General features: G+C 50.5%; 1 protein-coding gene across 4 annotated transcripts; it reads right to left on the bottom strand.

Annotated features, from left to right (window-relative positions):
* Nucleotides 1-681: 681 nt before the first annotated feature.
* On the bottom strand, nucleotides 682-18195 carry PKIG (cAMP-dependent protein kinase inhibitor gamma). Of its 4 annotated transcripts, none has more exons than XM_059480775.1 (4): nucleotides 17991-18195; nucleotides 12383-12450; nucleotides 2436-2611; nucleotides 682-1608 (listed from the first exon to the last, which is right to left on the bottom strand). In XM_059480775.1, the coding sequence occupies exons 3-4, from the start codon at nucleotides 2584-2586 to the stop codon at nucleotides 1529-1531; spliced, it is 231 nt and encodes a 76-aa protein (XP_059336758.1). In that variant the 5' UTR covers nucleotides 2587-2611; nucleotides 12383-12450; nucleotides 17991-18195; the 3' UTR covers nucleotides 682-1528. The 4 variants fall into 4 exon arrangements, with proteins under 4 accessions (XP_059336758.1, XP_059336759.1, XP_059336757.1 ...); XM_059480776.1 differs by having other exon boundaries at nucleotides 12383-12447; nucleotides 17991-18119; XM_059480774.1 differs by lacking the exons at nucleotides 12383-12450; nucleotides 17991-18195 and adding an exon at nucleotides 2928-3074.
* Nucleotides 18196-27902: the final 9707 nt, after the last annotated feature.

The raw sequence follows: 27902 nt of genomic DNA, 5'->3' as shown, positions 1-27902 counted from the left end.
GAGCTCCCTGCTGGTTTGCCCCTGGGCACAGGAATTGGGAGCAGGCTCTTGGCCACCATCCATGGCTCTGCAGTGACACCCAGCCAGCCCAGGAGCCCTTTGCCAAAGCCTGGCTGCCAAATCCTCATTTCCTGTGGGGGCTGGAGCTGTGGAGCCCTCTGTGCTCACCCCACGGCCATCGCTTCTCACAGACAATTCTCCCGCTGCCTGGCAGCCACTTCTCTGCTGATTTATGGCCTTGTTTAGGCTGATAAATCTCAGACTTGTAACACTCAGCTCTTCTCCAGGCTGTCAGGGAGATGATTTGTCACCATTGGAGTTTCCCAGGTCAGCTGTGCCCTGTCCCTGTGCTGGTGGGTCAGTCCCAGTGAGGCTGCTCCACTGGGATCAGTGGAACACCAGCAACACTCCTGTAGTTCTGTGCTGCAGAGGGAAATCTCCTCTTCCCACTGGCACCAATCCTGCTGGCTCCTGGGCAGTAAACCTGGGAAAGTGGGGGCAGACTTTTATAATCTGTGCCCAGCTACATCTGCCTCCATCCATGTGCTGCAAAGCCATAGGGTTTCACAGACCCAAATCCATGGGATTCTTCTTGCACAGATCTGTGTCTCCCTGTGAAACCACCCCACAGCTGAAGGCAAAACAAAGGAAGAAGAAACATCCAGACAGAAAGAAACCACCTTCAGTACTTGAAGGCTGTGTCATTTATTCCAACAACTTATGTAGTTTTATCAAACCATCTTTAACACAAAACATGTCTCCTTAAAGACAGAAGGGTGTGAGATCCTACCAGAGATCATCTCAGCTAACAGCTTGCAAAGTTTAGCCTGAATGTCAACAGTCAAACCAGCAAAATGTTTCTCCCCTCCCCTTAATAACATCTTGAAGTGTTCAAACCTGAAGAAGATGCCTGTGGCTGGTGCTGCTGGGTCTCCAGGTGGGGCTGATCCCCACAGAGCTGTGCTTTGGTCCTTTCCTGATGCTAAGCAGCAGCAGCACAGGTGAGTGGTATTGCCATGAGGGCAGCAGGACAGGCTGGGTCCTTTCCCCACTGCCCACCCTGATGAGGGGCCATGTGGACAATCCAGAGGCCAGGTCTAAGATCCAGATGAGGGTGAGGCTTAGAAAAACCAAGAATCTAAATTTCTAACCTATGGAAACAGAATAAATAATAGTCTAAATCTGCAAAGGAGGAAGGTACCTTGGACAGGAAAAATCTGGTGTGTCTATTATTACTGAAACTGTTTTTCCCCTAAGAGAAAATTGCAGCTAAGGCATCTTGAGAATGGCTCATACCACTACAACCATGGCAGTGTTGCTCTAAACCATTAGGGATGGGGGCAGAAGTCTTTTGGAGGTGCCAGTCCTTGCAAGTGTCTTGTGTCTCCCTACACAAGCACGGTTCCAGCAGAGGCATTTGACAGACAACTTGCTGTTCCAGGTTGGTTTTTGTCCACAGATTCCACAAATCCTTGTTTCATGTTCACAGCAAGGCCCTCCTCCTGCCCATCCCACACCCTTTTTGCTCTCATGGGGAGGGGCTGCTTTCCTGCCCCTTTGGTCTTGCTCCAGGGTCGTTGTCAGAAGAACTGGCATCTCTTTGGCTTTCTGCAGAAGGGAGGATTGGGAAGAAAGCACAGTTACACCCTGCTGAAGACACTTGAAGCCATCAGTGATTGCTACAGCTGATTTCATCCAGAGAGACAAAAGATTTTCACCTGAAGATCTATCTCTCCCCTCCTGTGCCCAGATACTTGACCCATCCATGAGAGTGTTCAAGGCCAGGCTGGATTGCACTGGGAGGCCTAGTGGAAGGTGTCCCTGCCCATGGCAGGGGGTCTTTAAGGTCCCTTCCAAACCACTTTTATAATTCTATGATTAAGCATATTGGGTTCTCCCTCCACATTCCTGGAGTAAAACCACTTCTCAACACACCTGACAATGCAGAGAGGGAGCCTCAAGGTAGGGATGTGCACTTGCCCAACTTTCAAGTGCTCCATAAGTGTTTTCCTGACAGCCTGGCAGAGCCTGAGCTGCTCTGGTAAAGCAGCTCCAATTTGTGCTTACTGTGGATGGGTGGATGGACACATGCTGGTATGGCCATGCTAAAAGAAATACAGCTGGGGTAATGAATGTATTAAAAGTTTTTTTATAGTTACAGGTTGTAGGCTAGAGAATTAAGCAAGTAAGGGGGAAAACTGAGTTTCCCTTCTACAGTGACAGTCTATGTTGTGTTGCTCATTAGTGAAATGAGAGCTTTGGACTGAGGATTGAAGCTCCTCACAGCCTGAGGGCCAGCAGGGTGATGCCTCTGCTACATCTGGGCTGCAGAGGGGAATTTGGACGTGGCTGCTGGTGTGAAAGTTATTTCTGTTGTTATTTGAAATACTGCAGAGCTATTTAAACATTGATTTTTTGTGTGTGTGTGAGCTCACCTGCTCCCTGCACAGCCAGCTCCCCCATGTCCTGGCTCAGCTGGCGCATGCTGATGGTGGTGGCCTCTCTCTCGATGTCATGGACAGCGTTCCTCCGGCCAGCCCGGTCACAGGAGATGAAGTCAGTGTAGGTGCTGGACTCCACCTCCATTGCATCTCTATTCACTTGCAAAATGCTGTGGAGAAAACACAGCTGTGAGGGCCAGGATGCTCAGCATGGTTCCCTCCATGTTGAGATGCCTCAGTTTTACTTTTCAAGGTTTTTTGCTTTCTCTCATCTATTCCATTCTTTTTCTGACCTGCTGAGATCTGTCAGTTTGTGACACACCCTTGGGGTGGTGCTAGCTTTTAATGTTAAGAACTACATGTACTTTATTTACAATAATTTTCCAATACCTATCACCTATGTTAGACAGTCTGTCTCTATTCTAAACCAATCCAGAAGTGTCACCATTACAGCAGAAGACAGAGGACAAGAAGAACAGAACACACCTGTTGTCACCATATTGCAGGGGTTCCATACTGTTGTCTCCTTATCACAAAAGTTTCATACCTTCCTGATGTTTCTCATGGACAGCTCCTCAGAGCACTGACTCTTTCCTCTTCACAAAGCAACCAACTAACCCCAGTACCCATCTCACCCAGCCACCCCACTCTTTTATAGCATCTTCTTCTCATTGGGTACAGCTGTGGCCTGTTAAAGTCAGGCCTGCTCCTAATCTTTGACAATTGGCCCAGCTGCAACTCCTTAGGGGTGAGATTACTTTCTACACTATCTTTATTTTCTTATATTCTATCCCCCTACACATGCCCAGATTCCTCCATCTTGCCTCTTGAACCCTCATTCTAAATCCCCAAAATTCTACTTTTTCACTCAGTGACAAATTAACTATCATTCTATTCAAACTCTTGTGGCTTGTAAATCCTCATATAAAGTTGGTAATTGTCTCCATGGGCTAAAATCAAAGGCACAGGTGTCTTTGATTCCGTGCCAAGGTCTCAGAGCCCCTTGCCAGGGTTTGGAGTCACCCAGGGCAGCCAGAGGGATGTCCTGGGTTCTGACAGGCAGGAGGGCCCCATCCCAGATTCCTGCCTTGTTCTGCCTTCCCCCTGCCAAGGCAGACAGGGTGTTTGTCCCTCCTGGGAGTTTCCAGCCTTCTCCTTTGGGCACACGAGGTCGCTTGCAGCAGCTTTTCCCTACAGGAAAAGCATTACAGAGAAAGCCCTGCTTCCTCCTCAAAATGCCACAGGAGCCTTGAACTCAGGCCAAATTTGGCTCACTGCTTGGGGGAGGGGGTGGTGATCCAACCTGAATTTGTAATGGGAAATGATGGATACCCACTGGAAAGTCAGGAGAGCAGGGAATATTTTATAGGTATGGGCTTGGGGCAGTACTGGCCTCCTCTGGCTGTTGGATGGCACTGAAGAAGCGCTGGGCTGGACTGCTGTGAGATAAACACTTTACCATGTGAAAATCAGCCCTCTTGTGAGACATTTGGATCCCTTCACTCCAGATTTGTGCCAGTGCCAAGTGCACAGCACCAAGAAAGGCCCGGAGCAGCCACTTGTCACATGCCAGCTCTGCTGTGAGCCAGCTCTGAGTGCAGCTGAGGAATCCTTAAGTTGCTGGGTTTTCATTCTGGCTGCTGGCTCCCCTTGCCAGCACTTGCACAGCACACAGAGTGCAGGATGGTGTTGTGGGCATCCTGGCTGCTGGGCACGGAGCTGGCACACACTGCCTCTGCACAGGAAACCTGGAGCCCTCAGTTTCTGCTCCTGTTTGGCACTTAGTTTTACTGCATGGAATCAAGAAATTAATTGCTGTCTTATCTGTGCCTCTGATCACTGTGAAATGTGCCTCCAGCCCTGCTGATTGCTGGCAGTGCCTGGAGCAGGCCCCATTAGAAACGCTCGTGTGCAGTGAAAACAAATTCATGCACATTTAATGCACGTTCACTGCCTTTGTGCCTTGCAGTTAATGACCCACAGAGGAGTTTGCTCAGCCTCCTTTACAAATCCTGCTTGATATTGATTTCTCTGCCAGGGTAATCTGTTGGCACATTCAGGCACCAGCCTGAACAGGAGTCACACTCCTCACTTTAATGTCAAGGCAGTAGAAAGGAGATGCAGATGAAGATGCAATAACTGGGATAAAAGAGGTCAGATTCTCTCTGTTCCTGAGTTGAGTAGGGTGCAGGAACCAAAACCCCACAGAAATACAGCATGTTTTGGCAGCCCCAGGGACTCCTCTCCTAGAGTGGTTGCCAGCTAAGGGAGTGCTGGCCCCAGCTCACTGGTGGGATGTGGGACTTGGCCCACCCAGATCTTGCAGGAGATCCTGTTTCCCCAAAGCTAACAATTCTTGTGACCACCTGCCTCCTGTACAGACTTGGCATCCATCTAGCTCCTGTTAGATGAACCCAGGGAAAAGCTGCATCATTTGCCCCATGAAAAGATGCCCCAGATGTTTTTCCTCATCTTCCCTCCTTCCATCCCTGGGACAAGGCACCTACTCTGGATGAGCTCAGTGAGCAAAGTGCCTTCCCCCAGGACTGTCACAGACATGTTTTATGAAAAATCCTTTCCTTAGGATTTTTTCTCCTGAGAAGCTGAGAGGCCTCAGGAACAAAATGTAAACAATGGTTATCTGCTGCTGTGGAATGCAACAGGTGCATCTGAGATTGGCCCATGTTGGATGTTTGTAATTAATGGCCAATCACAGCACAGCTGTCCAGACTGTCTTAGTCAGACACAAGCCTTTGTTATCATTCTTTTTCTATTCTTAGCCAGCCTTCTGATGAAATCCTTTCTTCTCTTCTTTTAGTACAGTTTTAACATAATATATATATATATCGTAAAATAATAAATCAGCCTTCTGAAACATGGAGTCAGATCCTCGTCTCTTCCCTCATCCTAAGACCCCTGTGAACACCGTTACACAGGACAGGACAAGCATCCATCATTCCCAGACAAACTCTCAGAGGTCACTGCAGCCCAGACTTTGCTGAATTTCTACAGCTGCCAGGGAGAGCCCATAGGGACTGGGGAGGCTTCCCTAGAAACGATCCAGACAATCCCAGGTCCATCTCCAAGCACTCCAGAGCTGATCTGCTCCAGAGTCCTGCTGCCCTGGTCCCAGTGGGAGGACCAGCAGGTTTGCCCAAGCTGGGGAGCAGGAGCCAGCCCAGGGATGCAGCATTTTCCCTTGATGGAGCTGCCAACGGTAGCTTAATCTTAAACACGGGGCTTATTATTACTGGCAGTGCTGTGCCATAATAGTATTTAATACAATAATTTCCCCTCACACGGGAAAGGGATGGGATCCTGAATAAAGGCGGAAAGCAGCAGTGTGCAGCTCTGGCTCCCGGCTCGGTGGCCGGGAGATGGCGCATGGGATTTATTTATTTCAGTGCCTGGGAGGGCTCCTGCCTTCGGCTCTCCGTGCAAGGAGCTGGAGACGGGCAGATTTAACAGCGAAACTTTCATATCTGAGCAATTCCCCCGGGATTTTCAAGGTGGGTGGCTCTCAAAGCCCTTGCAGAGAGATTCCAGCCTCCTCCTCCAGGAGCTGTTGGGCTGAGAGGGTGATGGGAGCAGTTGTGATAGGAAAACCCGACTTTTCAAACAGCATTTCCATAATTCCAGGCACAGAACCCCAGTTCTGTGGGTTTTCACTCAGTTACTGCTTTTAACATCTTTCAGGAGCTGCAAAGGAACTACCTTCCCTCTTATCTACATAATTCAGTGTCACCTGAGCCTGTGTCACTGTGGGCAGTCGGGGTGGCACAGGGTGCAAAGGGAGCTGCATCACCTGCTGGCTGCCCACCTTGGGTTTTTCATTCTCCTGTGGACAGGAAGATGGGCCTGAAATTGCAGGAATAATCCCATGGCACACACATACAACGTGCAAAGGTTTCCAGGGCTCTTCACAGAGGTGATTCAGAGGGTCCTTTCCTGCCCTCCCTTCCCTCTCTGCTGCTGGTGTAACAGGAACAGCCCCTGTGCCCTGAGCACAGCGTGCCAGCCTGCAGGGATGGGGCAGGGAAGCTGGGATCTGCTGCCTCTTGCACATCCCTCAAATCTTTGCTGCTTGGAGGGAGGCAGTGTCCCCTCTGCCATGGGGATGTGCTGCTGCCTGTCCTGGGGCAGCTGGCCACAAGTGAAGAAGCCCCTCACAAGCTGCCACTGCCACCAGGAGTGTCCCCAGAGCTGCCTCTGCTCCTGAGCCTGCATCTGCCAAGCTCTTTGGTTTGGACTTATTTTTCTGTGGTGTCATGTGAGTACTAAAAATTCTGAGCTGTAGTAGTCTTGGCTTTGCTGGTGGGGACTTGGCTTCCTGAGTGGTTTTGCTGTTGGTTTGCACCTGGGCTTGCTGGCATTTTCCAGGGAGATCACCCAGCAGCTGACACAGCAGCTGGCTCAGCCCTGGGGGCTGCAGCTAAACCAGCCCTACCCATTCTGGGGCTGAGTTTTGCCCATTTAGAAGGTGGGTGCTAAGAGTTTAAAGGGTTAAATGTTTCCTCTGCCTTTTGGTGGAATAAACTGAGGCGTTTCTTTTGGCTCAGCTCCATGTCCCATTGGGTTCCACAAGCCTGTATTTAATTCCTGTGTCCCCTTTGCCTCCTTCTCAGCACAGATGTCAGGGACTGCAGCAAAACAGCTCCTGCACACAAGGTCAGAGTGGCAGAGAGGTGACCTGGGCACACCTGGCAGGTGACCCTCAGCCCAGGGCTCTGCCCAAGCGCTGCCACCCCAGCAGTGCCCAGGGCTGATCCCTGGGGCTGGGTGGATGCTACAGTCACAAGGAAACCCTTTCACACAATCCTGCATCTGTCCCTTGTCTAGGTTAACCTCCTTATTGCCAGGAAGGGCTATTTTTGGGTGCTGGCTATCAGCAGGCTGGGCTGAACTCAGCCATTCCCCCTGCCTGCTTTGTGCCTCCTGCTCGGCCCCTCTCACCTTTCTCACCTTGTTCTCTGCACACTCCAGAGCCCTGGGGCAGCTCAGGCCCCTGCTGGCACATCCAGAGCACAGCCCTGCCCTCCGTGCTGTGCTGTCCCTGGGACACCTGAGGCAGGACAGGGACGCCCTCAGGCAGTTCCCAGCTTCAGGAGCCCTTCCCAGGGGGCTGCAGCCCAGCTTTGGCCTCGTGCTGCCCATTCCAGTGGCAGCTGGGACCAAGAGCTGCAGGTTTTGCTTGGAGGCAGCTCCCACATCCCAGAGCCCAGCCCAGGACATGCTCTCCCTCCTGCCTGGTGGATTTAACCTCTTCCCACTGGCACCAATCCTGATGGTTCCTGGGCAGTAAACCTGGGAAAGTGGGGGCAGATTTTATAATCAGTGGATTTAACACTCTCCAAACTCCTGGAGTCGTAAAGCCCCAAAGCTGAACAAAATCTGGGGTAAAATTCCAAATTTCTGCTTGGGAACGGAGATCTGACCCCTTTTTCTGCTCAAGCATCACATCCCACCAGCGAGGCATGGAGTGGGGCAGCCTCCTTGCAGCTCTGCTCATGGTGCCCCTTGCCCTTTCATTCCACGGTGCAGGGACTATTCTTAGACCTCTCCTGCTGGGGCCGGATCCATAACAACAGCAAAACACTCACCAGCCCTGCTGGGCTTTTAAAATATTTACAGTGCAGGATGGTTTACCGAAGAGGGGGGCCTGGTAGAGCACAGAGAAGGAAGCACCGGGATTTCTGTGCTCCCTGGGGGTTTGCTCTGAGGTTTCCTGCTGGGACAGTCACATCCAGCGAGCAGAAAAAAATATCCTGCAGGGCTGAAGGCAGCACTTGAGGTCAGGGGGTTTCCACCAACTGTCTGACAAGATCCAGATGGAATTTCAGCAAATTTTCCACTGGGCCTTGTCTGGGAACATGCATGAGGGGGTGTGGATCAGAGAGGAAGGGTTCTGTAATGGGGCTATTGGGGTATTTCCAGCCAGGGCTCTGTAATGGGGTTATTGGGGTTTTTGGGCTTATTGAGGTATTTTGTGACTGTGCTTTATGTCTCATGATCCCTATGCACCACAGCTCAGATCCATGGCCAGAAACTGAGCTGAAATGCAGCTGAGGATGAAGATGGTGCTGTTGGGAGCCCAGCCTGGCTGCAACAAGCTGTGTGAGGCTGGGCACAGGGTCTGCACCAGAGCTGCCCTGCTTTCCTGTTTGCCCTGTGTGCTGGTGCTGAGGGGTCTCACTGGCCAGAACTGGCGTGCTCCAAACTCCTGAGCTCTGACTGTGCTGGTTTGCTGAGGAAACAGGAGCAGGGCAGCAGCCTGATCTCGTCCCAGGACACGTCCATCTCCTGTGCTGAGCAGCTTCTGCCCAGGCAGGAATAGCACAGAAAAACCTCACCAGACTTCAGTGCTGAAGAGACATCCAGCACATCTGTATTTATGGAAGGTTTTTGCTGTGGGATTCCTTGTAATAACTCTGCACCCTCAGGCTCTTACACTAGAAATGATAAATTCAGCCAGGACAGACATCACAGCTGCTCCAGCCCCTGCAATGGCTTTGCAGGAACAGAGCTTCCAGCATTCTCTAGGACTTGCTGGAAAATTTTAATTCCTTCAGGAGGAGAGCAGATACAGCTGAGGTTCAGTGTCCACAAATAGATTACTTCTTTTCATTTGGCCTGGTTTTACAGTATAAAGATCATTTCATGCCTGTAGAACTGATAACCAATTGCTAAGCCCCGTGTTTAAGTTTACGCTTAGACTGACTCCTCTGTGACTTCACAAACTTTGTATTTAGCTCTGCCAAGCTCCCCAGACTCCTTCCCCTCCCTCCTGGCCTTCAGCAGAGCCCCCCACTGCAGAGCCCTCGCTGTCCCAAGGCACCTCCTGCTGTCCCACATCCCCGCAGCCACTGCCTGGCTCCCCACTGATGTAAGAAATGCTGCAGCCAGATTTCAAACTCCCAGCTGAGCCTTGGAATGGGGCAGGGCGAGCCCTTGTGTGCTCTGCTCTGATCCCCAGGGGACAGGGGGAGCTTCGGGGAGGCAGCAGGGCAATGCTCAGCCCCAGTGGACTCCTGTTAGCATCAGGGTGTGGGAGAGAACTGCCTGCTTGTCCGTCCATCCATCCATCCATCCATCCATCCATCCATCCATCCATCCATCCATCCGGCAGCCCAGTGCCCAGCCCTGGCCACCCCCATGCCTGCAGGAGGCACCACCCCTCTGTCAGTCCCCCCAAGGCACAGGGGCTGAGGATCTGTTCCAAAAATCCTCCACCATGGGAAGAATCACTGTTGGATGGAGCCCCTCTGCTCCTCCCTCCCCTCACTACAGCTCAAGCCTCTTCTGCAGCTTCTAGCTAAGTTGATTAATGGAAATAATTGGTCTCTTTGTGCATCTGGAGACAGTTGCCCTGACAGCAGTTGTATTTTTGTTTTGTTCCCAGGTCGAGCTTGTTTTTCCCATCTCTCTGCCTCAAGGTGCTAATGAATGTGGGCACTCTGGTTTAGCTCCCTCCAAAAGACACCCATGGCTCTGAGGGATGGGTGACAGTGGGGATAAGGCACCCTGAGCCCCTGCAGGCCTTCAGGACATGGCAGGCTGGCACCTTTCTCCATTTTCACCCCCAAGGCAGGCTTGTACTGGATGGACACAGCTGTGGCTTTTGCATGGCAGAGAGAAGAGAGCCAAATCCTCACCCAGAGCAGCCATGAACACCCACAGCACCCTCTGTCCCCTCTCAAAGCTCTAAGGAGTCTGAGGCTTTGAGTCCCTTCTCCATTACTTTTATTTTCTCACAATTTCTTACTTATTTGCATTTATGTGTCAACGTATTTTTACACAAAAATCTATGTGGAAGATCTGCTGGTGCCTGAAGCTACAAAGCAGACAAGCCACAGGCCAGTGGTCCTTCAGCTGCAGAAGCCCCCCAGCTGCTGTGGCAGGCAGGTCCCAGGTATATATACATATATATATATCCCCCTGTGATATCACCCTGTCACACCCAGGCCCTGGGCTGAACTCCTGTGCAATGGGGATCCCCTTCAGGCTTGGGCTCCTGCCCTCCTCCAGACTGCTCATGAAGGAAATGAACAGTTGGATTCCACCTCAAAGGCTGGAGAATCCCCAGCAGTCCCACAGCTCAGAGGCACCAACCTCTGCGTGAGCATCACCCTCTAAAGCCCCACCTGAATTCCTGGCCCAGGGATGCTCAACCCCAGCACGAGCTCCCCAAGACCTTGCAGGGTAAGGAGGAGTCAGACAAGCGCTGAGGAGATGCAGCTGGGGCTGTTTTCTGGCACATGTGAGAGGAAGGCAAAGCCACAGCAGCCTTTGGTGGTGTAGCTCTGTTTCTGGGTTGAGGGAGACCTCTCTGCAAGTACAGAGGCAAACAAGGATAAATCCTTATTTTTCTGCCCAAAATGAAGCAGAGCCATGTAGTCCAGCTCATTGTGATCTGCTGCTGTGGGAAAGCAGGGCTTGCAGGACTGGGGAGGAGCTGTGAGGGCTGTGACTGGGCAGCTTTGGCTGGGGAAGCTCTGCTCAGCTCAGGGTGCCTGGAGCTGAGACAGCCTCGGTGGGGCTTGCACAATCCCACAGGAATCTGCATCCAGCATCCAGAGAGCCCTCCTGACTCAGAGCAGTGCAAGGGGCTGACAGAAAGGCTGTGGAGCCTCCTGGGGTGCCCTGGCAGCTCCCAGGTGCCTAAAAATAACCAGGGCACCTCCTAAGAGTGTCTGTCAGCACAGAATGAAGCTGGTTAGCAAAGCCAGGCTCAGCTCTGCTCCCTGGGCTTGGCTGCCCTGTGTAGCTGCTCCACTGCAGGGACCCCCACCCTGGGGCAGTGCTGGCTGTGGCAGGGGGATGGGGGAGATCTGGCTTTGGGGCTACTCCCCCAGAAAAGGGGAGTGCTGGGGTTCAGAGCAGGCTGGCACTGAGGGGTGGCTGAGGCTCCAGGTGGCCCCATGGCTTCTGTCACCCAACAGAATCAGGAGCCCCTCTGGCAGTGCTGCCCTGCTGGGAGCCCTGTCTGGGCAGGGGAAGCTCTGCAGGCCTGCACCCTCCTTTGCTGAAGATTTCTGTGATGGATTTCAGTTCCCTTACAGCTGTGCCAGGTGCCAGCAGCTCCTGACCCTCCCTGGAGGCAGGGTGAACCTTTCTGCCTGAGTCCCCAGGGATGTGACATCCAAACCTGAGCACAAGTGCTGCTGGAGATGAGCCTGCAGCACTGCCCTGGGGGTGCTCAGTGATCACTGCCAGCCTCAGGAAAGGGAAAGCTCCCAACAAAATCAATTGCCAGGTATTTCATGTGCAGCCTGGCAGACACAGGGTGTGTGCAGCACATTTGGGAAGTGCTGGATGGAGAGATGAACTGAGACACCTGCAAGAGGAGGGATCTCTGTGTGCACCACAGTCCTGAGCTCCTGCACTGCAGAGCCCACCCAAAACAGCCCTGGCAGCTCTGTGCAAAGGCCAGCAGAGGACAAGGAAAGCAGTGCCATATCTGAGGACAGTGGGGATGCTCTGAGTGCAGGAGCCACGGGTGAAACCACAGAGAGGATTTGCCATTTCTGCAGGAGCTGGGAAAGGTTCAGCTTTGGGGGTTCCCTGGATTTGCTGGGCTAACTTCACACACAGAACAGAACTCACATCCAAACAACATTGCCCTGCAAAGCATCTGGGCAGCCTTTGCCAGGATTTGCACTGCACTGGCAGGGAGAGGCCATGGAGCACAACTGGCACTGTGGCTGCCTGGAGTCACAGCTGCAACGTGGCTTGGTACAAGGACACGTGGATAATACAGCAGGAAAATAATTACAGCAGAATTGTTGGTAATTTTTTCCTCTTAGCAGCTTTCTAGCATCTAGTAATTCAGAATACAGAGGGGAGGTCAAGTGACTCAATGCTACAGGAAGGAAAAAACCCATTTCTGTTTGCCATATTTCCCTGTGAATAAAAGCTTTATGAGCCATAGTGTGAGTCCCTACCTGATTTAGAGGACTTTCCTTCTGGACATGACTTCAAACACGCTTCATGCACAGCAGGACAACAGCTTCTGGGAAAGAAGGAGGGAAAAAAAAGTAAGAAAACATGATGTGTGCTTGTTTTGGGAAGCACAAAGCTCAGCTGCTGTGTGAGCAGCACAGGGGTGCCAGGGCTCTGCCCAGCAGGCTCAGATGGAGCCTGGCTTGGGGGGCACAGCAGCCCAGGGGCTCTGGGATGTTGTGTTCAAATGGCACCTCCTCAGGAGGGTTTGAGCTAATGGACTTGGACTGTTGTGTCAAAGCCCATGGAAAGTCCAGCATAGAGAAATCCTCTTTGCTTTTGCTGCTTTCCTCGCCCTCCCACAGGTGCTGGGAGCACTGGCACAGCTCCTGTCCTGACCTGCACTGCAGCTGCCTCCAGACCATGAATGAATATTGGTTTGCAGCTCTTTAAAGAAGTGAAACTCCCATATCAGCTCCTCTGAGATGAAAGGGGAAGTTTAATCTGGTTCTGGTCGCTCTGCTGGGTCTGTGTCCAGCCCTTTGGGTCCCTGCTGTTTGTGCACAGCTGAGCTCCTCCTGCTGTCCCCAGGCCCTGCTCAGACATTTCCTCTGTGGCCTCAACATCTGTGGGTGCTTTGCAATCCCTGACCTGCAGAGCCCAGCCAACAGGACACTTGCTTATTTTAGCAGCTGTTTCAGCTTTCTGACTATTTTGGAACATCATGGACTGTGTTTTTCCCTTTGTCCCAGGGACAAAGCAGAAATGTTAGCAGAGCAGAAATGTTAGCAGAACAGAAATCAAGAGATGAGCCACTTAACCATATAAGCAGTAGCTCATCCAGCAGTTCATCTGTCTGGTCCATCTGGGCTGAGCACCACTGAGACTGGAACTATTTCCCATCATTTTCCAAACTGGGACAGATCCACAGACTTTCTCTTTATTTTTTTGACCCACTTTCAAAACTTTGTAGTTGGAGCTGACTACTTGCTGGCTCTGGCCCTGCTTCAAGGACAGGGCACTTGCTGCTTTTATGTGTCAGTTTGCCCATCTGTTAAATGGAGCTATTAATACTCCCTCCCCCTGTTAGATGCTTCAAATATTTTAAAGCACTTTCAGCTCTGCAGATGACAGGCTTGCAGAAGTGGAAAATGCTAATTATGATCATGACAGGAGCTAAACAAAGACACAGGGATTTAACAATAAACTTTTGTTAGTCTTAACCCCATTTATAGCAAAGTGCTTACTGGAAACCCTGGACCGGAAAAGAAACAGCATTCCCACAACTCTGGGAATATGCACTGCCCTTTTTGGAGACCACACAACCAAACAAAAGCAGGAAGGAAGAAACACAGCTTTGGAAACCCACAAGCCTTTATTTTCCTCCTTTGCCTTCCTGCCCTGGCTTGTGTGTTCCACTGCCCAAACAGTTAAACCTCCTGCACTTCAGCAGTGTTGCAAAATATCTCCAAACACGTGGGCCCCTGCCAAGAGAGGCTTAAAGTAAACTGGAGCAGCAATGATGCTCTCAAGTAGAAGTTAGCACTGAGCAGCACTGTTTGTGATGGGACACGATGGGAAACTCCCATTTTCTCTCTCAAAAACAGCTGATTTTGGAGACAAAAACTCTTTAGCAGCTGGTGTTGGCTTTCCAACCCTGCAGGCCTGGCTCTACCTAGGTGTTCCTCCTCACAGCCCTTGCTTGGGCAGATTTGCAGCTCCATCCCCAAAGGCTCATCCCCTTCTGCCTCACCTGGTCCTGCTGCTCCCAGGGTGATGGGCAGAGCTCCATGGGCCCCTCAGCACAAAGGCCAGGCTGTTTGGAACTTTATGGTGGCACATGGATTGGTGCCACCTAAGGATGGGCTACAGGGAATTGTTAAAGAACACGTTGTTTTGTAGTTTAGTCCTGGAACACATCAAGGTACTGTGGATTATTTTGAGACTCTAGTGGAAAGGATCATTGGCTAGATGGCATCCATAGCCCATCAGGATGAATTACAAGGGAATCAGCATAGAATTATAGAATAATTTAGATTGAAAAAGATATTTAAGGTCATCAAGTCTACCACTAAGGCATGTCCCTACATCTTTTTAATATCCACAATCTTTTTAATATCTCCAGGAACAGTGACTCTACTGCTTCCGTGGGCACCCTATTTCAGTATTTGACAGCCCTTTTGGTGAAGAAATTTTTTCCTAATATTCAACCTAAACTTTCCCTGGTGTAACTTAAGACCATTTTCTCTCATCCTATTCGATGTGCACGTTTCACATGTTTGAGGTTCAGATTCCCTCCACGGCAATCAGCTGTTACCCAAAAGGAGCAAACACATGGAACAACCTCAGTTGTCTCAGCATTCAAAATGAATGCACGCTCCAAAAAAACCCACCCCAGAATGTTTTTTTGGCAGAATCCAAGACTATTCTACACGACAGCTGTTGTGGTGCTGCTTTGATCCAGGGAGGAAACCCTTCCTGGGTTCCCAGCAAGGTGACAGCAGCAGAGGGAAGGTTGAGAAGGTTGTCCTTGTGTCTCCTGGCTGCTGGGTAAACACCAGGCTGCATGCAGGGCTGAGCAGGGCAGCAGCCTGGCCCTCCCACAGCAGCCAGACTGCCTCATTTAGTGTCTCCAGCAGCAGCTGGCATCCCCAGCCTCAGACACACAAGAAAACCTCTAATTGTAATGGAATGCCTTCCATAAGTCACTAATGACTCTGAACCAGGAGGTGTTACAATCCTTACAGTGCAATGTCCTCTTAATCACAGCCAGGATTGTTTTGTTACTGAGATAACTACCTGATGTCCATTAAAATGCCTTCAGAGCTCTTTGCTCCACTGGTATCTCATGGCAATGAGCACCACAGATTAATTACACTTTGTGGGAACAGTAACTCCAGTAAAGTTGGTGACGCTGTGGTGGGGACATGTTTGGCTTATGACATCACTGCAAATATCAACAGAAATGGCATTTTGGTGCCGCCAGGGAGTTCCCCAGCAGGGCTTGCGACCAGCACTGCGCCTGCAGGGAGGAGCTGTGCAGAGAGCACCTGGCACAGAGGGCTCTCCTGGGAGGGGAAGTGCTGGGGAGCTCACTGTGGAAACCAGAAATGAGTGGTGTAAAGTACACATTGCCTTGGGCTCAAAGAGAGTGAGAGTTTTGAAGCGGGGCCCAGGGCAGTTCATAGTCCAACTGCTGCTCTTCCTGCTTGTGCTGCAGGTTCCAGGCAGGAGCGACCTCAGCCTCTCTAACTGCCACCATGAGGAGCTTGGGACATGAACCTTCCCTTCTCCCTGGCTGCTGGCAAGCCTGGGGAGCAGCTTCCCTTATGACTTGTCTTATTCTAGTTCTAAGCAAAAGACAACTAGAAGCAATGGGCTTTTTCCCCTCTCATCCTCTCTGAAATGGGTGTTGTGATGGAAAACTTATTTTCCAGTTCAGTCCATATAAACAGCTTTGGTGACATTAAAGAAAAATGGTGTGGAGAAACAAATGGAATGTTAAAATGGGAGCAATCAGAACAGGGTGACACAGGCAAACAAAAAACCAGGTTGAACCTTCTGCTGTTCCTTTTGGCTTTGTAGATTCATCCCCCATTCTGCCACAGACCTGTGTGAGCGCAGGGAAAGGATCTGCTTTGTGCGAGACCCATGTAAAACAGGAATGATGCTGTGCTTGGGTGCCCAGACAGGCTGGAGGCATTAATGCACAGTAGTGTGCTGCAGGAACCGGCTCTGAAATGTGGGAGATCAGGAAATGTTAGCAGCTTGGAAAACGTCTTCCATGGTTATTTTGGGTGGCAAGGTTGTGTGCCTGTGGGTATTCCTCCGAGTGGGATCAAAATTACGTTGATTTTTCTTTGGAATGAGAGGAAAAAGCAAAACTCCCCATCCTAGCTCCTCATGAGCCTGTACACCCCTCAGAACCAGCCTTGGTACAGAAGTGCCAGGTGGTTGGAGGATGCACAGCTGTGAACATTCCTGGGTTTCATCTCTTCATGGCCAAGCTGCCCATGTGCTGTAGCCAATGCTCTCCAGTTCTCTAAGGCATCTGAGTCTACACTCTGTGGAAATTGTCCCCCAAAACAAGGGCATGGGGTGCTCACATCCCCATGGAACTCTGTCTGAAGGACTCAATGCTGTGTTCTGTGCCCAAGGTATATTAAGCTCTAATGGTATATCCATGATTATAAACAGCCATTTAACCTGCATCTGCATTACAAAATAATAAAAGCCATTGAGGATCTCTTCATGGATCCTTCCTTCTGAAACACCATTGCTCACAAGAGCTGAAAGGTGGCAATTTCTCAGCAGGGTGGCCACACATTAGCAGGGTGGTTCCTTCCAGCCAAGAGTCTCTGAAGCCAAGCACTGCCCCACGCCAACCAAGCCAGGCGCGCTGAGCAAACAGCCCAGAGCTGCAGGGGCTGTCACCATGGGAGAGTCTCAGCCACCCAATCAAGCCATACCCACCCCACAAATGTCCCTTCACCCTTGCATGGCAGCAGCATCCCTGCTGTGGCTGTCTGTGCTCATTGACCCCAGCGTGTCCTCCTCCCATTTGAGTCACCAGCACGGCCACCCAGGGCATTGCCTCTGCGTTCACAGCTATGCTTGGCTCTTGGTCTGCAGAACCATTCACCCCTTCCAAGCAGTGGGAAATTTCCCAAACACGCCTTTGGGGCCGAGGCATTGCATGCATGTGAAAGCTCCCCACCACGGCTCGCCACCAGCTGCTATGGGGAATCCAGAGGGAGGAAAGACACACAGCTCCGAGGTGGAGGAATTTGCAAAGCCTCTTGAGAATACCACCACACAGCAGTTCTTTTTTTATCCCGAGTCTTTGCCTTTTCAAACATTTGCTTGGAAAGCCGGATGCCGGCAAGTCTCCGAGCCTGCTCCTGCTGCCACGCTCCCAAAGCTCCGCAATTGCGAGGGGAGTCCGGGCAGCCCCCGGCTCCTGACATCCCCAGGGATGGATTCCCTGACATCCCGAGGGATGATTCCCTGATATCCCGAGGGATGGATTCCCTGACATCCCGAGGGATGGATTCCCTGACATCCCGAGGGGTGATTCCCTGATATCCCGAGGGATGGATTCCCTGACATCCCGAGGGGTGATTCCCTGATTCTCTCCCAGCACGGACCCGGGTGCCTGTCCCGCTCCCATGCGAGCACAGAGCAGCTCCCGTGCTGGAAGGGATTCCCTCCGGCAAACCGCTCACAACAAGCGGACACATGTAGGAAATGAGGCCAGAAATCCCCACGGGGGTCAGTCATCCACGGTGCTCTGTGATTTCCGTGCTCTGAGCCTTCTCTCCCCGCTACCCCTTGGCAGAACCGCGTTATTTCCGAGCGGAGCAGCCGCCGCCTCCCTTCCATCAGCCTGCGAGCGGCTTCTCCCTCCCAGCAGCACAAAACCCGGGATGCAGCGCTGCTGTTTGAGCCCACGGTTTGCCGGCTCCAAACCCCTCGCTGCTCGCGGTCGGCTGGGTAAAAGTTCACCGAATCTCCTAACAAACCGCGCTGGTGGCACGGCCAGAATTGCTCCTGGCTGCCCTCCAGGACAGGTGTCCCTGTCACCTCCCGCCCCAGCACAGCCCCACTTACAGCCCCGGCTCCCGGCGCTGCCAGCCCGCGGTCGCAACGCCGAGGAGGGGATAGATGGATGGATGGATGGATGGATGAGGGGATCGCGGCTGGATCCCACCCTCCTGCCCTCTCTGCCCTCCTGCCAAGCCGGCCGGGAGCCTCGCAGCCGGTTCCAGACTCGCAGTTTCCTTCTGCCGGGAGCTGCTAAATGAAGTTGCACTTGTGGGGCCAAGGGGCGTGTTCTCCTCCCCGGAGTCAGTCCCTGCCTGCTGTAATCCAATGCTCTGCCCGATGATGTCAAGCGGCTCCCGCTCGGCTCCCACCTTACAGTCGGCAGCAGGGATCCGTTTCCTTTTCGCAGCGATCTTTGTTTAGCTTGGGCTTGTAACCCCATCCCCCGGCAGCTGCGTGTGCCCGAGCATCCTCCCCGCGATGCTCAGCGCTGGGCTTTCTGCCGCCGGGCGCTCCCTCCTGCCTGCTGCTCGCCCAGGGGTCCCACCTGCATCCCACCCTTCATCCTCCCCACCAGGATGGCCAGAGACACCATCACACCCCTGCAGCCTGAGCGATCCCACCAGGTGTAGCACGGTGAAAGTGCCTCCCAAGAAAATCCTTTGTGCCTCCCAAGAAAAACCTTTGTGCCTCCCAAGAAAATCCCAGCTCTGCGTTGTTCTGGAGTGCTTCTTGCTCCTCTGCCTCCCATGGAGTAAATCCCAGGAGTATTTCAGCTCATCTGCCCCTGAGTGCTGACTGTATTTGGGGGTGAAGTGCAGAGCTGGCTGGTGGCAGCACCTGGATTTAAGGGGGAAGGTGCAAAGGCAGTACCCCATTTAAAACACACAGCTTTGTAGCACCCTGCTGTCTCCCACACACCCTGAGAGTTCTCAGGGAGCTCGAGGTCACTACAGAGAAAAGGAAATTTTGGATGCTCTTGGTACCACATAGATTGAGGAATGTCCCTGTAGCTGGCATCACCTCCTGGTGTCCCAGCAGCCTTGCAGACCCCGCTGGGTGGCTGAAACCAAACAATCAAGGTTGCAGTCATCCTGTGGGCCTGAGCTCCTGCCTGGCCCCACCAGAGTGGAGGGAAGGTGTGTGAGCACACAGGAATGTGCACAGTGCTGCCTGGGACAGGGCTCATTAGTGCTAATAGCTTTGCTGAGAGAGTGAAAGATTTGCTCCATCCCTGCCCTAAGACACTCAGGTCCTCGCAACTCAGCTGGGGAGCACAAAGGGTGTTTGCCAAGGAATGGATCCAGCCCCCAGTCGAGCTGGGCGAGTTTTTGTTTCAGGTTGCATGCAAAGTGAGTGATGTGAGCCAGGAGCACTTTCCCAACTCACTGTCTCACTTAGCACCAGGCAGGCACAGAAGCTGCATCTCTGCATTCCTGCAGCTCTCCCATGACAGATGGGAGCCAGAGCCACCCAGTGCCAGGTGAAAAGCATCAGCCTCCCCTCCCACCCCGGCACCACCCTGCACACTTGGACCTTTTCCACCTCTGCTGCCATCACCACCTCCAGCCAGAATCTGTGTGTGGCCAAAAACGTGGTGATTGCTGTGAAAGATACCCAGAGGATCAGAGGAAGAGATAAAAGCACCAACAACAGCAGCAAGCAGCACAGGAAACGCCCTGATGACAATACTGTGGCACAGATGAAGGGGAGTGGACCTCAGCAGAGCAAAACACACCCAATGCTCTGTGCATCCCTAAACCGACCTGGTGCAGCCTCCTGACTCAGCTCAGTTTCAGTTCAGCCCCAAGAAGCCCACCTGGTTTCCTGAGGTGCATTGCCTGGCAGAACTCATCTCCCTCCAGCTGTTTTGAGTCACACATTGCTGCTGCTCACCCAAAAGCAGTAGCAAGGGATTCACCACAATGCCCTGTCTGTCTCCACGAGCTGCCAGGGAGGGAGAAGGGCCAGCACAGCCTCAGGAGACTGCTGGGCTGGTCTGGCCAAGGCTGCAGTTTTCCCTTTACTCCAGCTGACATTTGAAAGGGATCCAGAAGGTTATAGCTCCACACTAACACTTGGAGCACAGGGTTTGGAGGCCAAGTCTGGTAAGAATGCAAGTGCTACCCCAGTCACCCAGGCATTTTCTTGGCAGAAAGTGGGCAGAACCATTACAGGGCAGACAACAAAGAACAATGGCAACAGCCCAGTCCTTTGGAAAGCAAAGAGCTCAGTGTATGTACTTCTAAATTAAGAAATGTCTCGTCTTGCTCAAAGCTCCCAGTCCTGTGTGTGGTCCTGGAAACAAGCCCCCCAGAGCATCTACCACAAAGCCCATCCTTTTCTGCACACACTTGTGTGTCCTTGCAGTGACTTTCTCATCTAACACCATCCCCTGCAAGGACTACTCAAACATTTTCCATCAAAACTCATTTTAAGTAAAAAAATGCAGTTTCAGTTTTTCTACAGACTGTGTTTCTTTTGCAGGTGGGAAAAGAGGTGGCAGTCGCACGATGCCAAAAAGTTTGCCTGAAATCTTAGCCTTATCTATTAGGATAAAAAGGCATGGCTGTACTCAGTCTTCCTGCTCTTAAGTAAAAGCTGACATTTTACAATAATGCACCCTAACTTCTAGCTGATGCCTATGCTCACAATAAAAGCTGCTGGAAATTTGTAAGAATGTGCTTTTCTTCCCTTTTTTTTTTTTCCTTAGGGTTTTTCCCTTTTCTTTTGGAGACTCTCACCTACTCTGTAGTCTCTGGCTAAAATCAAAGCAATCCAACTCTCAACCTCATTTCTCACATGTACCCAATGAGCATCCAAATGGGCAATGCACAGCTTCTGACAAACTGAGGGCAGGAGGAAGCAGGAAGAGGGAGAGATGAGGCAAGGACATGGCTCCAGAACAGTGCTCCAGGCTGCTCCAGGCTCATCTCTTGTCCTGCTGCTTTCTCCACCATTCACCCCAAGGTGATGGGCAGATGTCAGAGCTGCTGGCATGGCTCACCCTGTGAGATGGGTGGTGTCACAGCCTTGACTGACTCAGCTGCAGCCACAATCAGCCTTTAGTGGCCCCTGCTTTACTCACAGGTTTGTTTTGGTGAGGTTGTTGTATCCATCTGCCTCATCCTGTGCTGTCCTGCGTAGCCCAGGATCGATGGTGATGCCATTACCACTCTGGACAACTGGAGGTTTGGCTCTGCTGCTTTTGACCTTGCAGTTGCTCAGCAGTGAACTGTGAACTTTTTAGTTCTGTGCCACAGAGTGGGATGCAGAGAGCAAAGTCCCAGGGGAAGGATGGGCTTGTGCTGGCTGGCAGCCCCTGCTGTGGGTGCCACCTTTGCTACTCAGGGAAGAGCAAGAAGCTGCCCTGCAGGCTGGCTGTCTACCTTTAGCTGGGAGAGGGACAAAACCAAAGCAATCTTAGAGGAAAAATGTCAGAATGAGGTGAGAGCATCCCCAAGGGTGCAATGTAAATCAGCGCTGCCGTGCGGGACTGCACGCTGCCTGCCCAACAAGGAAAACACCAGCACAAAGGACACTCTGGGAAGCTGTGCAGCCCAAGGAGCCAGGCTGTCACTTCAGAAGGCTCTGACCTGCCTCTGACCCGAATGTTTTCACAGCCTGAGCCTGGCTTCCCCGAGAAGAGCAGCCCGAGCTGCCAGGGTTAGAGCAGTGCGGTGGCAGCACGCAGCCTCCCCACGTAAGAGCAGCTTCCCCTGCCTTTCCCAGGCACTGAGGTCCCTGTGTCACTTGATGTCATCAAGATTGCAAGGAAATGTGGAATGGCACAAGACACGCATGGAAAAAATGGGACAACCTGTTTTTGTTTTTTTTTTTTCCAGACTTCCTCTCATAAAATAAATACTCTAAATAAATAAACTATTTTTGTTCCAAAAAACCCCCACAGAACATATTTCACTGATGTGCTGAGCTTCCCAAGGCAAGAGTGGATTTCTTAAGCCATCAAGCAACAGCTTCACTTGGAGATTCATGAGAAGAGAAGCCAACAAGTAAAAGCAGCTTTGGTGACAAGCCACTCTTTTTGCTGTCAAGGGAGGGACACAGTTTGCTGTTGATTAGGGAAGGAGGGTGGGTGTTGGGATGTCTGAATGAATTACCCCGTGTTCAGACCCATTTTGTTTTTGTAGAAGTTGCTCATCCAGAAAGGTTCAACAAGTGAAACACAGAAAAGCTTGTAATGAGGCTAAACTCATTAGTGACCCTCTCCAGGGTCACCCCTATTAACAGGGCTGGGGGAGCCCCTCTGGGACCGTGGGGACACGGCTGTGGCTGCTCCATCGTGGCTCTGTGCGGGGCTGGCATTCCAGCAGGGCAGAGCACACTCAGAAAACTGTTTACTTTGAGCTGAAGCTATTTTTAGCTGCACTAATCTGTGCAGAGATGATAAAGCTTTTCATTGCAAAGTGAGTGGCTGTGCTTTGCTTCTGGGCAATTTCACTCCACGAGCTCATCCCTTCCCCCTTCCCAGCCACTTCTTTCCACTGACCTTATCTCCTCTGCCTCTGTGCCAAACATCTCCAAAAGGTTTGTCCCAGCTAGATATGTGGGAGTCTCAGCCCACAACTTTTTTTTTTATTTTTCCCTAGGGAACCACTTCAATTTAGAAAATAAATGAATTTTGTGTTTAATAGTCCCCAAAGCCCAGTTCCAAGGCTTTGGTGGAAGCCCATCATAGACATGCACCTTCTCATCTTTCATTTCTGCAAAATCCCTGCTGTCCAAAGGCTCTTGCAAAAGAAGTCACTTGACAGCACAAGAGAAAAGTCACTTGACAATTACCTCTTTGCAGCTGAGACAAATACGAGCAGATCTCCAAGTCAGATCCCCAGGCAGGGACAGACTGCCTGCACCTCATTTTTCCCAAGAGGTCCCACAGCCCATTCCAAAGTCCCTCACACACTCTCTGTAAGAAGCACTTTACCTGCTGCTGATAGGAGCAAGCACGGCCGCTGGTTCAGGGCACAAAGGCTACAAAACACACACATAAATCCTGCTTGCTCAGGGCTTTGTTTGTCTAAAGGACTCCAGAAGCTTCTCCAGTGTAAACCCACAAAGGTCACACATCCAGCACATGCTTCATCAGAAAATCATCCCTTGTGGTAAGAGCTTTCCTGTCTGGGACACAGCATGAATAACCTCTCTGTGAGCTCAGAGTGTGTTCAGAGGGGGAACAACATGCAAGTGTTAATTAAATAGGTTCATCCTGCTTGCTAGGAAGGGTCAGATATACAGAAAAAGCTAAAAATGATTGTCAGGATGAGAAGGTGCAGTAGGAAAGGTATTGCTTGAACTGATCATGACCGACTGCTCAGGTGTTACTGGCAGGTAAGCAGGAGATGTCCTGAGGTTCACAAACAGGAACTTCTTCCCTTTGTCCCTCTGATTCTGACAGAGAATGGAGCTGGAAGAAATCAAGGAGCAGGCTGGGTTGGCAGCTGTGCTGCTCCCTTTTGAAGAGCAAAGGGGTTTGCTGATAAATGAGAAGCAAACAGTCATCTCTGTCAGTGTTTAATTCATGCCAGAGCCACCCAGCCAACAGCTGACTGTTCACCGGTGGCTGGCACCCAGCCAAGGATTCCTGTTGCCCATGTGCAGCAGACAAGTAAATATTTTGATTCCAGCTTGTGCTCTCAGCTAAATGAGCTTTTATATGACTTTATTCCACAAAGTCTGCAAAGAGGACTCCTGCTCTGGAACAGTGAGGGATCCAACTCATGTTATTAATCCTCTGTGTGAGTCAAAGGACTGCAACCTCCAGAGTTCTCTATATACACTCATGCTCTACCTATGGTTGGGAAAAAATTCAGCCTAACCTCTTGTCAAGTTTCCTTGCTTTCCATGATTAAGGGAGCATGTGTAACCAGATGCCTTCTTGTGCAGCAGCTGACCTCTGCAACAGGCAGGATGAGCCCAGCAAGGCTGTCTGTGTCCTGTGCTCTCCCATGCCCTCAGACATGGTGCCATTTATCTATTCCAGCTCTTCCCAAGGCCACAGACCCTGGGGTCAGGGAGGTGCAGCATCACTGAGACTTTGTCTGAGAGCAGCAGGAATTCACAGCACTCCATGAGAAGAGCTCTGTGTTCTGGTCAGAGAACAAAATATTCTGTTTTGCCAAGAGTGTACATGAAATAAAAACAGGGTTTGGCTGCTGACCTGGGAGCATTTCCCTGGGGCCCTGCACACAGCTCTCTGCCCCCAGCACTGTACTGGCAGCATGCCCTGGGTTTCAGTGCTGCCCAGGTGTGCAGTGGCTGGCACAGGGAGGTGTAAGAGGTGGTGACAGGGCACATTGGGTGGCTCAGACAAAGGCTCTGCCACCCCAGTGTGGACATAGAGGCTGAGCCCTGTTATTCCTCACCAGCTGTGGGCAGAGAGGAGTGCTGGCTCCTGGGAGGAATGCGGGATGCTGTGGGCCATGGGATTCACCAGGAGGCAGAGCCACCAGCTCTCAGTGAGTTACCCCAGTGTCTCACTCCAAGACCCCTGCTCCTTCCCTACTCAAGCAGTAGATCCTGAGGCACAGACGCAGCCTCAGAAATCTTATTCCTTTAAACAGCCAAGGCAGACAAAGTTAAAGAAGAACCTGTATGATAATCAGGTTTTGGAAGGACAAGCAGCTCACTGATTGCTACAGGACAGATTTTCACCCAGCCCAGAACATGAACCGTGTCTGCTCTGGTACTGGAGCTCCTCCATGGCCATCACAGATGGATGGCCCGATGCTCTCGTGGGTCTGTGCCAGCAGACAGACCTTCCTCACCTAATCATGGCCAATCTCACTCCCTGCTGCTTTGAGAAGTATGTCATGTGCTGCTGCTTATGTCATGACTATTCCCTTGTGGTTATTCCAGGGTTTCCAGTTTTCAAAGGGTTTTTCTTACTCTCTTAGTTCGCTACATTTGTTTCAGATTCTTACTTTTTCCCAAAGCTGGGCTGGGTTTTTCTGGACAGGTGTAAAATTTTCCTTTTCATGCAGGATTATGGCTCTTTGGAGACAGAATTAAAAGTTTTCATACAGATCCCTGTTGCCACTCACTTTTGTGGATAAAATAATTTCTTTTTATAACATCTCCCAAGCAATTGTAAAGCTCTCAGCTTTGTAAAACCTGGCCTGACAAAGTATCAAGGGTCTTATTCAGATTATCCATTGCAAGAATAATCTAGCAATAATATTTAAATAGGCAACAGCTTTCTGGAGCTATATGTTAAAACCTTAACTCCACACTGTCCCAAGGTAGATGTCTCACAGGAAGGTCTTGCAGAAGACCCTTTAATAAAAGCAACTGAAAGTGTCTCTTTGGCCAGACACTTTCAGTCATATTTGATCTAAATTCTGTGTTTGGGGCTGGTTCCTTGCCCTCTGAGTGAGAAGTAAATGCCAGTCACCATCCAAAGCACCCTTTGCCCAAATTGCTGTGGTGCCCAATGCTCCTCACTCACAGAGCAGTGGTGGCATTGATGTGACCTGTCAGGCATGCAGCAAGCCATCAGTGTGACAGTTGTGCTGTTATTTCTGTATGGACAGACACATTTCTGTGTCTGAACCCCTTTGATGTGCTGCCCACCCTGCTCAGGTGAGTTCCAGGGAGAAACCTCTCCAACACACTGGACATGTCCCATGCCAGGGCTGAGCTGCTGAACAGGGGACAGGGTACCAAACAGGCATTTGCAGCGCAGAATTGAACACAAAAGGGCCTCAGCTCTCCATCTCTATGGCAACCAGCAGGAGATCTTGCAGGTCAAACAAGAAGTGTGTGCCCCACTGTAGCACTACCTGCTTTCCTGCAGGAATGAGGGCCCAAACTGAGTGACCAGAAGGGAAAATCCACTTTATCGTGGCTAAGAGGCCCTTTTAGTTATTATTTATCCAAGTCTCCAGGCACTGCAATTTATCATTAATAATATAATTGAATATCATCTGTCTTCAAGGATGAGTTGAGCAAGAATGTAGCCAGCTAGGCACATGGAAACATTCTTTTATGGCTCTTCATTGCAGGTGAAGTTCATCCCTACCTCTCCAAGAGCTCCACCAAACACACCACTTCTGTCCCGAAGACAAAAAGTCACCAGCTTTTCAGTATCTAAACAAATTCGGGAAGTAAGTCTGCTAGGTGTTGTGTTACTGGTTAGCAAGAAATTGTATGAAACTGAGAATTAGAATTAATAGAAAAACAGACCTGCTTTTCCCATCTTTATTTGCACAAGAGAGATAAACAGTCTCTTTTATCTACTGGTTTATTATATATAATTAAGATGCAGAATTACAGAAACCTGATAAATTTGATATTGAAATATTAGATGTTGGAGGGAGAAATGTGTGATCCCATGTGCAAAATAATTATTATTTTAGAGCAAACCTCTACCTGATAGGGTTCTTTACCCTAAAAAACAATATGGAGGGGCTTGTGTGCTCTGAATTTCATCCCAATTTGCTGCATGCTGACTTCCTCATGTAAGTAGGTCATTTTTGGCAAGGCTTGTGGAATATTTACCACTGTTTGTTCCACGGTGCTTCAAACTGGGACACCACCACAGTCCAAACAAGTGAGCTGTGCCTGCTGGCCATGGATCCAGCCCAGAGAGAGCCAGGAGCTGGCACTGGCAGTGATGGTATCCGCACAAGCCACATTTGGGAAGCAGTTAGGAGTCATTTTAATCATTGAGCACTTTCTGTTGGGTTCATTTAGTTCCAAGCTGTGTAATTACAGCCTCATTATTTTTCTTTTTACAATGAAGACAAGCCTGCAAGCCAGGCAGAATAATTTCTTCTGCTACTGTTGCCAAGATATGATAGCACATCTACGCCATAAGGAATTTGTCATGGTATCAGTTTTATTAATGGTAAATAATGACTCTTCAGTTAAGCAACATCTTCACATCAGCTAGTGCCTAACCATAAAACACTAAGCAAATTTGAAACCCTACAGACAGGTAATTGAGTTGAGATTCCCAGTGCCCAGCATGTTTCTTGCTGACCAGCATGTGTCAAGTTTTCCAGGTTATTTTTTTTCACTGAAATTAATACCCAGCTACAATCAGACTTTAATTTTAAAACCACAAAAGCTCATCTAAAAATAAGACATCAAAGTTCCCGTGGCAGTAAACAGAGGCCAGGACTAAGGGAAGGGTGGTAGATCAGGTATCAGGGAGTAATTCATCCTGTCTGTTCACCTTCACTGGCTGGATGGAGAACTCAGTTCTTGCAGGGATATTTCCCAGCCAGAACTCACTGTTAGTGTGGCATACACTGAAACACACAGGGACATTGCTGTGATGGATCTTGCATCAAATTGTTTGAAGATACAAAATACATGTTTGGAAGAAAAAAGCTTTGAAAAGAAAATATGCACTAGAATTGTACTGTGGGCCTGTCCAGGCATTGGGTTCTGCACAAGCCCTGAAAAACAAGGTAGGAAATACAGTTATACCAGCACACCTTTTAATTAAAAATTTTAAGTTATCCTGTAGAGTCTGAAGAAATTTCTGCCATTATCTCAAAAAACCCCAACAAATTCAGAACTAAGCTGTTATTTGTACCAGGGGGAAATGACTCTGCCACAGAGACACCTGGACCCGTCAGGCTGTGTGAGCACTGTGACCTGCTTTGGTTTCCTACAGCCACGCTCAGGTTGGCAGGAACACAACACGCACAACGTGTGCTGTAAAACAACTGCATGCATCTGCAGCTCAGCTTTCCCCACTGTGCTCTGCAGCAGGAAGCTGGTTGTAAGATCCCCTGATAAACCAACACTCAGCCCTCAGTTCTTGCCCTTCCTTCCCTTCCAGGATTAAGATTGTGGCTGTTTCTGCCCCCAGTGCACGTGGATGCTGTGAATGCTGAGCCTTGTCAGCCTTGCCCTGCACTGCCTTCTGCAAACCACTTGATTTACACCGTCCTGGGCAACAGCTCTATGGAAGCCAGAGATGTGACTAGCATGGCATTGTATTATTAG

Source organism: Ammospiza nelsoni, chromosome 12 (genome assembly GCF_027579445.1).
Source record: "Ammospiza nelsoni isolate bAmmNel1 chromosome 12, bAmmNel1.pri, whole genome shotgun sequence".
Taxonomy (NCBI): domain Eukaryota; kingdom Metazoa; phylum Chordata; class Aves; order Passeriformes; family Passerellidae; genus Ammospiza; species Ammospiza nelsoni.
The sequence above is the reverse complement of the archived record's forward strand: the minus strand, read 5'-3'. Positions and strand labels throughout refer to the sequence as shown.